Here is a 9,732-nt window from a genome sequence, read left to right as displayed (position 1 = left end):
GAAAATAATTGTACTTCAAATGCATAAAATGACGCTTCTGATTCAGCCGGTGCGACCTTTATTTCACATTTGAGTTCAGCTGCTCCTGATGTCTCTCTCCTGAAAATTTCAATATTAAAAGCCAGAGAAACCCTGTATTTGGGGAAGCTTATCCTTTACCATCAACTTTGGGGTGGGGGTCAGAGGGAACAGGGCACGAAACGCCGCGCTGAATGGGGCCGAAGCTCCGCCCCTTAGCGATAAGTCCATTTTCCTGCGGCCAACGTTGTCCTCCAAGGGAGCAGCTGAGCCGCTGAGGCTGGCGAGTCCCAGGGGAAGGATGTTCTAGCCGGAGCCTACTCGATGGTAGGGCAGGAGCCGCCTGGTGTCTGGGCGCGGCCATGTTGGAGGCTCCGGGCCCGAGTCATGGCTGCGAGCCCTGCAACCCCGGTGCCAGCAGAGCCACCTGCGCCGGGCAGATGCTGGAAGTGCAGCCAGGACTGTATCTCAGTGGGGTCGCGGCCGTCGCGGAGCCAGACCACTTGAGGGAAGCGGGCATCACGGCCGTGCTAACGGTGGACTCGGAGGAGCCCAGCTTCAAGGCGGGGCCTGGGGTCGAGGATCTGTGGCGCCTCTTCGTGCCAGCGCTGGACAAACCCGAGACCGATCTGCTCAGCCATCTGGACCGGTGCGTGGCCTTCATCGGTCAGGCCCGCGCTGAGGGCCGTACGGTGTTGGTGCACTGGTGAGTGGCCGGGTCAGTGGCGACGTGCCCCGCCAAGCACCCCTTTCCTTCCGAGGCCCTCGGGAGGACGAGAGCGCGGTCATGCCGCGTGAACCTCCTCCAGCTACCTCCCGCAGGAGGCGTGTATCCAAGAGAGGAGGAGGCTGGAGGCGGGCCCCTGGTGTGTGCAGGCTTTCATTCATTCATGCTTTAGTTGGTTCTTCCTGCTGCAACAGAGGGCGGGGGAGGTGTCATCCGATAAATGACAAATTACCTACGCCCCAAGGAGTTTACGGCTCTGTTGGAGAAGCTAGACACCCACCGATGATTGTAATGCAGATTAGGTTGCTTGGTGTCTTGTAAACAGGATTTACAAAGATTTAGGGTTCAATGTTTTTGTTTGGGATGGGTAGGGGGTGGTTGATGAAGAGGAGAATTGGTTTGGATCTAAAGGATCCCTGGGCTTTACCTAGGGAGGAGATAGTTGCAGCAAAGACAAAAAGAAAATGGGAATCCCGGCAGGGCGCGGTGGCTCACGCCTGTAGTCCCAGCACTTTGGGAGGCAGGCGGATCACGAGGTCAGGAGTTCCAGACCAGCCTGGCCAATATGGTGAAACCACGTCTCTAACAAAAATACAAAAATTAGCCGGGCGTGGTGGCGCTCGTCTGTAGTCTCAGCTACTCGGGAGGCTGAGGCAGGAGAATCACTTTGAACCTGGGAGGCAGAGGTTGCAGGGAGCCGAGGTTGTGCCACAGCACTCCAGCCTGGGCAACAGAGCAAGACTCCATCTCAAAAAAAAAAAAAAAAAAAAAAAAAGAAAAGAAAAGAAAATGGGAATCCCTAAGCAGTTCTTGGTTGGATTGGAGTATAATAACAATAGTTTAAATTTATTGAGCACATAAAAGACAGAAGATAGTGATAGAATCGAAGGAAGTCTGGGACCAGATTTTGAGGTCCCTGAATGCTAAGATGAAAGGAGATTGGATTTGTTTTTGTTTTGTTTTATTTATTTTTATTTTGAGTCTTGCTCTGTCACCCAGGCTGCAGTGTAGTAGCGTAATTACGGCTCACTGCAGTCTCAACCTCCCAGGCTCAAGTGATCCTCCCGCCTCAGCCTCCAGAGTAGCTGGGACTACAGGCACGCGCCACCACATCCGGCTAATTTTTTGTAGAGGTGGGGTCTCACTTTGTTGCCCAGGCTGGTCTCCAACTCCTGGGCTCAAGCAATCCCGTACCTCGGCCGCCCAAAGTGCTGGGATTTCAGGGGTAAGTAAGCCACTGTGTCTAGCCAGGAGTTTGGATTTGTTCTGAGCCATTATAAAAAATTTTAAAATTACTGTTATTATTTTTGAATAGGTAATACAGTCACATGGTTCAGAATTCAAGAGGAAAAAGGAATAATTCTTTTGTACCTGATAATATTTCAGAGGCAATGGGCTTATCTGAGAAGTAGAAATGAAGTGGGCCTAAACTTTACTATTAATAGGGGGCTGGGTTTTGTGTGTTTGTTTTTAATTGTTGCTATTTGCTGTTTTATTTTAAAGGTCTCTTTTTCAGTCACGCAGGAGTCAGTCGAAGTGTGGCCATAATAACTGCTTTTCTCATGAAGACTGACCTACTTCCCTTTGAAAAAGCCTATGAAAAGCTCCAGATTCTCAAACCAGAGGCCAAGTGGGTTCTTTTTTTTATAGTAATAATTCTGCTTTTGTGATGTTATTTTAAGAAAATGAAACTTTGTATTTCTTTATCATTACAGGATGAATGAGGGGTTTGAGTGGCAACTGAAATTATACCAGGCAATGGGATATGAAGTGGATACCTCTAGTGCAATTTATAAGCAATATCGTTTACAAAAGGTTACAGAGAAGTATCCAGGTAAGTAATAATCACTAGTGTGTAATGGGCTTTCTAAATGTCATTTACTTTTGGCATTGCATGCATTACCTCACTTCCAGCAATCCCCGAGAAACTATTGTTTCTTTTTGAAACTGATTTAGCCAGAAATAACTTATTCAAAATCACATGGTTTATAAATGGCAGGGTTGGGATTTGAACTCGGTCAGCCTGTGCCCAGAACCTAAGTACTTAAATCACTGTCCTCTCCTACCTTAGCCTGATTTCTCAACACTGGAATTTGATTTTTTTTTTTTATTTTAATTTCTGAGGTTAGCACTTCTTGCCTCAATTTGACATTAACTGAATTTATCTGAAAATGCAGTTGATTTTGACAAATAAATACATTTTAGTTATATCATATAGAATTGCAGAATTTACCTCAAGAACTCTTTGCTGTTGACCCAACCACGGTTTCACAAGGATTGAAAGATGAGGTTCTCTACAAGTGTAGAAAGTGCAGGTAAAATATTTTGTATCCTTTGGATATTTTATCTTCTCAGTAACTGAAAAGTAGCTAAAGTTTTATTTTCTTAAATTTCTGTAGGAAGATTTTGTTTAATTGAAGAATATAGAAATTTTTAGTTCAGATCTGTTTTCAGGAAGAATATAAATTCTTAAAAAGAGAAATAATCAGATTGTAAGGGTTATTGAAAATTTAAGTAGCATAATCAGTGTTACATTATTTTGTCCTCTAAGCAATATTGCACATATTGCTGGGTGCGGTGGCTTATGTCTGTAATACCAGCACTTTGGGAGGCCCAGGCAGGCAGATCACCTGAGGTCAGGAGTTTGAGACTAGCCTGGCCAAAGTGGTGAAACCCCGGCCAGGCGCGGTGGCTCATGCCTGTAATCCCAGCACTTTGGGAGGCCGAGGCGGGCGGATCACAAGGTCAGGAGATCGAGACCATCCTGGCTAACACGGTGAAACCCCCTCTCTACTAAAAATACAAAAAAATTGGCCGGGAGTGGTGGCCGGCACCTGTAGTCCCAGCTACTGGGGAGGCTGAGGCAGGAGAATGGCGTGAACCCAGGAGGGGGAGCTTGCAGTGAGCCGAGATTGCGCCACTGCACTCCAGCCTGGGCGACAGAGCGAGACTCCATCTGAAAAAAAAAAAAAAAAGTGGTGAAACCCCGTGTCTATTAAAACTACAAAAATTAGCTGGCCATGGTGGCGGGTGGCTGTAATCCCAGCTACTCAGGAGGCTGAGGCGGGAGAATCAGTTGAACCCAGGAGGGGGAGGTTGCAGTGAGCTGTGATCACACCACTGCACTCCAGCATGGGCGACAGAGTGAGACTCTGTCTCAAACAAACAAACAAACAAAAAAGAAATACTGCACATTTAATCCATGTTTTCATCCTTTTGGAAGTCATTAATGTTTTTGTTTGTTTGGGGGTTGCAGGCGATCATTATTTCGAAGTTCTAGTATTCTGGATCACCATGAAGGAAGTGGACCTATAGCCTTTGCACACAAGAGAATGACACCATCTTTCATGCTTACCACAGGGAGACAAGCTCAATGTACATCTTATTTCATTGAACCTGTACAGTGGATGGAATCTGCTTTGTTGGGAGTGATGGATGGACAGGTGAGAACACATTTTATTTTCTACAATTTTATTTTATCATCTATATTTTATTCCTTCTTGCATTTTATTTTATTTTATTTTATTTTATTTTTTATTTTTTTGAGGCAGAGTCTCGCTCTCTTGCCCAGGCTGGAGTGCAGTGGCTGGATCTCAGCTTGCTGCAAGCTCCACCTCCTGGGTTCACACCATTCTCCTGCCTCAGCCTCCTGAGTAGCTGGGACTACAGGCGCCCGCCGCCTCGCCTGGCTAGTTTTTTGTATTTTTTAGTGGAGACGGGGTTTCACTGTGTTAGCCAGGATGGTCTCGATCTCTTGACCTCGTGATCCACCCGTCTTGGCCTCCCAAAGTGCTGGGATTACAGGCTTGAGCCACCCTTCTTGCATTTTAAACTCTTATTTTAACTAGTGTTTTACTCCATTTAATTCCTTTATTTCTGAAGATTATATCTTTCTAGTGTAGATAAGCCTATCAAAAATAAAATATTTTTCAAAAACCAGCTGATCCAAAATAGTGAACTACTTCTGGTTGAGAGCCCTGGCCTAAGTTAATAAATTTCCTTTAAGGCTATTTATATTTTTTCAAATATAAGACTAACATTTATTTTTAAACTAATTAGAATATGTTGGCTGAGCACTCATGCCTCATTAGCTCATGCCTGTAATCTGAGCACTTTGGGAGGCTGAGGCGGGAGGATCGCTTGAGCCCAGGGTTTCAAGACTAGCCTGGGCAACATAGTGAGACCTCATCTCTATAAAAGAAAGTAAACAATTTTTAATTAAAAAAAAATGTATTTAACAATATTTGAACTTTTATAATAAGAGTAGGGTAAATCAGGGATTTTAAAATTAGGTTAAAAGTTCTGTCTTTCTTCTTCTCTGTTGGCTTCCTGTATGTGTCTCTCTTTTTTTTCTGATCTTTTAGGAAATTGAAATTTAGTATGTTTTACTATGAGATTCTTTTTCATTTCCAGTTAAATAATGCAGCTCATTCTCTTGCTCCTATAACCAGTGTGTGGGGAAAAAAAGAAAAACAAAGAATGCAGTTCATGTGACATTTTACATAAAGAAGTGTTTAACTTGGTGGGAGCGTGCCATGACAGCCACATTTCTCCTTTAGGTTTACTTGATATTAATGTGAAGGTATTCTATAATAATAATTATAATAATGATTTTGAAAGTTTGTATGGTTTGTATAAAAGTTTGTATAGTGGCTATTTTATGAACCCTTTTACTATATTATACCATTTGAAGAATGCCATAGCTTTATAAAATAGGTAGAGCAGTTATATTCATACGTTATGCATGAGGAAACTGTGTTTTTTTTTTTTTTTTGAGTTGGAGTCCTGCGCTGTTGCCCAGCCTGGAGTGCAGTGGCACGATCTCGGCTCACTGCAGGTTCCGCCTCCCGGGTTCACGCCCGTTCTCCTGCCTCAGCCTCTGGAGTAGCGAGGACTACAGGCGCATGCCACCAGGCCTGGCTAATTTTTTTGTATTTTTAGTAGAGACGGGGTTTCACCACGTTAGCCAGTATGGTCTCGATCTCCTGACCTCGTGATTCGCCCGCCTCAGCCTCCCAAAGTGCTGGGATTACAGGCGTGAGCCACTGCGCCCGCCCGGCCAGGAAACTGTTTACGAGTAGTGTCTTGCCTAGAAAGTGGTACCCTATGATCAAACTCACATTTTCAGATGATGCTGCTTTTTAAGAAACAGCCTTATTATAGTATAATTCACATAGATACAATTTACCTATTTAAGGTGTACAATTCAGTGGTTTTTAAAGTGTATTCACGGTGTTTTTTGCAACCGTCATGTATTAGTTCATGTTCACACTGCTATAAAGATAGTACGTGAGACTGGGTAGTTTATAAAGGAAAGAGGTTTAATTGGCTCATGGTTCTGCATGGCTGGGGAGGCCTCAGAAAACTTATTATCATGGTGGAAGGGAAAGCAGACCTCTTCTTCACAAGGTGGCAGGAGAGAGAAGCATGTGTGAGGTTGAAACTGTCAAACACTTATAAAACCATCAAAATTTATGAGTACTCATTCACTATGGCGAGAACAGTATGGGGGAATCTGCCTCCATGATCCAGTCACCTCCCTTCCTCCACACGTGGGGATTACCATTTGATTTGAGATGGGATTTGGATGGGGACACAGAACCAAACCATATCACATCACAATTCACATTCCTACTCGTCTCATTCTTTTTTTTGTTTGTTTTTCTTTTGAGACGGAGTTTTGCTCTTGTTGCCCAGGCTGGAGTGCAATGGCACAATCTTGGCTCACTGCAACCTCCACCTCCCGGGTTCAAGTGATTCTCCTGCTTCAGCCTCCTGAGTAGCTGGGATTGCACTTGGCTAATTTTGTATTTTTAGTGGAGACGGGGTTTTTCCATGTTGGTCAGGCTGGTCTTGAACTTCTGACCTCAGGTGATCCACCCGCCTCAGCCTCCCAAAGTGCTGGGATTGCAGGCGTGAGCCACCATGCGAAGCCTCACTTCCCATTCTTGATGGTATTATTTGTAGCAGTTAGGGATTTTAATTTTGGTGATATCTAATTTATCAGTTTTTCTTTTTGGTGGCTTGCGATTCTGGCTTTCTAATTTTACTTAACCTGGGAAACACACACACATATTCCAACCAAGTTAAATACATTTTTATGTGAGATTCTAAATCCTGTGCATACTTATTTGTATACATGTTTGATTTTTTTTCTGTAGAATATATACCTAGAAGTGGAATTCCTGGCTTGAAGAATGTATTTCAAATATTAGTGATATTCCAGGCCGATATTCAAAATGCCCATACAAATTTGGTTTTCAGTAACTGAATGCATATACCTGTTACCCCATATCCTTGACATAATAGATACTGTAAAACTGTTAACATTTTGTCAATCTGTGGGGTAAAAAATGTTAATCCTAAAATGTTTAATTGGAATTTTATGAAAATAGTCATCAACCACCATCTTTATGTATTTACCAGCCATTTACAGTTTCCTTTTCTATAAACTGCTCTCATATTCCTAGGCCCATTTGTCTATGGGTTTTGTCTCTTATTCATTTGTAGGAACTCTATATATTCTAGATGTTAATAGTTCATCTAATATATTGCAACTATTTTCTTCAGTCTATTGCTTATCAGATTTTTCATATGTTTTGTCATATTAAAATGAAGGATAGTTACATAATAAAATGTGTTAGTTTTTTTATTTATGGCTTCTGAATTTCTTTTTTATGAGACAGAGTCTTGCTCTGTTGCCCAGGCTGGAGTGCAGTGGCGTGATCTTGGCTCACTGCAACCTCTACTTCCCAGGTTCAAGTGATTCTCCTGCCTCAGCCTCCCAAGTAGCTGTGATTACAGGCACCTGCCACCATGCCCAGCTAATTTTTGTATTTTTAGTAGAGACGGGGTTTCACCATGTTGACCAGGCTGGTCTCAAACTCCTGACCTCAGGTGATCTGCCTGCCTCGGCCTACCAAAGTGCTGGGAATTACAAGTGTGAGCTACCGCACTCAGCCCACTTCTGAGTTTTATGTCTAGTTTTCTATAGCTCAATGTTAAAAATAAAAACTCTTACCTTATACCATGCACAAATCAAAGAGCTAAACATAAAAAATAATGCTATAACTAATTACATTAGAAGAAAATGCAGTTGTCTTATTAGGCTTTTTTTGATTTATCTATTTTCCTGGAATATCAGTTTGTCTTTAAATAGCTAAGAAACTGACTTATATGCTGTCAATACATACAATTAGTAATACAGCATGAAAATCCTAACATGCTTTTCTGTACTTTAGCCATGATGATTTTCATTTGAAATCCTAAATTACAAACTGATTTAAAAGCTATATATACATATGCCACATCCACAAAACCTTCCTTAATCAAATCATAAGCTTTCCTTTCTCCCTTCAAGCTCCCTGAATACAACATTCTTCCTATGCAATAATTGTAGTCTACTATCTATTACAGTAAATTTCCAATGCATTTTATCTCACTGATTAGATTATAAACTCAAGGTGGGGACTGTGTCTTGTTTTTATATCCTATATTGATTGCCAAAGATAATGATTTGTTTTGTATAAAAGTGAATGAATAAAGTAACACATTTGCTTTATTTCAGCTTCTTTGCCCAAAATGCAGTGCCAAGTTGGGTTCCTTCAACTGGTATGGTGAACAGTGCTCGTGTGGTAGGTGGATAACACCTGCTTTTCAAATACATAAGAACAGAGTGGATGAAATGAAAATATTGCCTGTTTTGAGATCACAAACAAGAAAAATATGAATATGATATTTTATAGCTTTGGAAGAAACTTGCAGATGATATGTACTGCCTTTGCTTCTTATCATTCATTGCAAATTGTTTATGCTGTTAACATTTCATTTGAAATGGGAGAAGATAAAGTCACTTGATGTAACCTGGAAACTGTTTTACATGGCAATCAAAGCCTTTTGATCATGTACATTTTATTTGATATTAAAATCTTTTATAACCAGATACTGTCTACATTTCATATATTTTTAAAAGTTCTGATTGTTGGAATGTTATGTGATCTTAAGGTCTGTATAGACAAAATTATGTACAAAAATTTGAAATTATATTTAAATGGGTATTCTTTTATTTCTAGACATATAAAGTAGATTTGTTTGGACATATTTTGGAATTATTTCACTTTCTTTCTTTTTTTTTTTTTTTTTTTTTTTTTTTGAGACGGAGTCTCGCTCTGTCGCCCAGGCTGGAGCGCAGTGGCCGGATCTCGGCTCGCTGCAAGCTCCGCCTGCCGGGTTTACGCCATTCTCCTGCCTCAGCCTCCCGAGTAGCTGGGACTACAGGCGCCCGCCACCTCGCCCGGCTAGCTTTTTGTATTTTTTAGTAGAGACGGGGTTTCACTGGGTTAGCCAGGATGGTCTCGATCTGCTGACCTCGTGATCCGCCCGTCTCGGCCTCCCAAAGTGCTGGGATTACAGGCTTGAGCCACCGCGCCCGGCCGACTTTCTCTTTTTTAAGGGACATTAGTAAACCCGTACATGTCTGGATTTTTTTTCTTGGAAATGGAAAGGCCATTAGTAAAACGCTGATTAAAATGCAATTTTCCTATTGCTGTTCAGTAATCCCAATTATCTATATATATATATATATTTTTTTTTTTTTTTTTCTTTTTTTTTTTTGAGACTGAGTCTTGCTCTGTCGCAGGGGCTCGAGTGCAGTGGCCGGATCTTAGCTCACTGCAAGCTCCGCCTCCCGGGTTTACACCATTCTCCTGCCTCAGCCTCCCGAGTAGCTGGGACTACAGGCGCCCGCCACCTCGACCGGCTAGTTTTTTGTATTTTTTAGTAGAGACGGGGTTTCACCTGTTAGCCAGTATGGTCTCGATCTCCTGACCTCGTGATCCGCCCGTCTTGGCCTCCCAAAGTGCTGGGATTACAGGCTTGAGCCACCGCGCCTGGCCTTACTCATTATTAATAATTACAATTGGACCTAATTAGATATTTGAACATTTACAAGAGTCAGAATTAACTAAATAAAGGCCAGGCGCAGTGGC

General features: G+C 42.3%; 1 protein-coding gene across 2 annotated transcripts; it reads left to right on the top strand.

The window, feature by feature from the left end:
- Positions 1 to 347: 347 nt before the first annotated feature.
- On the top strand, positions 348 to 8,687 carry DUSP12 (dual specificity phosphatase 12). 2 transcript variants are annotated; one of them, XM_015114009.3, is made up of 6 exons: positions 348 to 724; positions 2,262 to 2,375; positions 2,461 to 2,579; positions 2,964 to 3,060; positions 4,002 to 4,188; positions 8,313 to 8,687. In XM_015114009.3, the coding sequence occupies exons 1-6, from the start codon at positions 381 to 383 to the stop codon at positions 8,472 to 8,474; spliced, it is 1,023 nt and encodes a 340-aa protein (XP_014969495.2). In that variant the 5' UTR covers positions 348 to 380; the 3' UTR covers positions 8,475 to 8,687. The 2 variants fall into 2 exon arrangements, with proteins under 2 accessions (XP_014969495.2, XP_014969504.2); XM_015114018.3 differs by lacking the exon at positions 2,964 to 3,060 and having other exon boundaries at positions 4,106 to 4,188.
- Positions 8,688 to 9,732: the final 1,045 nt, after the last annotated feature.

The sequence above is a fragment of the Macaca mulatta genome, chromosome 1 (assembly GCF_049350105.2).
Source record: "Macaca mulatta isolate MMU2019108-1 chromosome 1, T2T-MMU8v2.0, whole genome shotgun sequence".
NCBI lineage: Eukaryota > Metazoa > Chordata > Mammalia > Primates > Cercopithecidae > Macaca > Macaca mulatta.
Note: the sequence above shows the minus strand (reverse complement) of the source record. Positions and strands in the feature narration are given on the sequence as shown.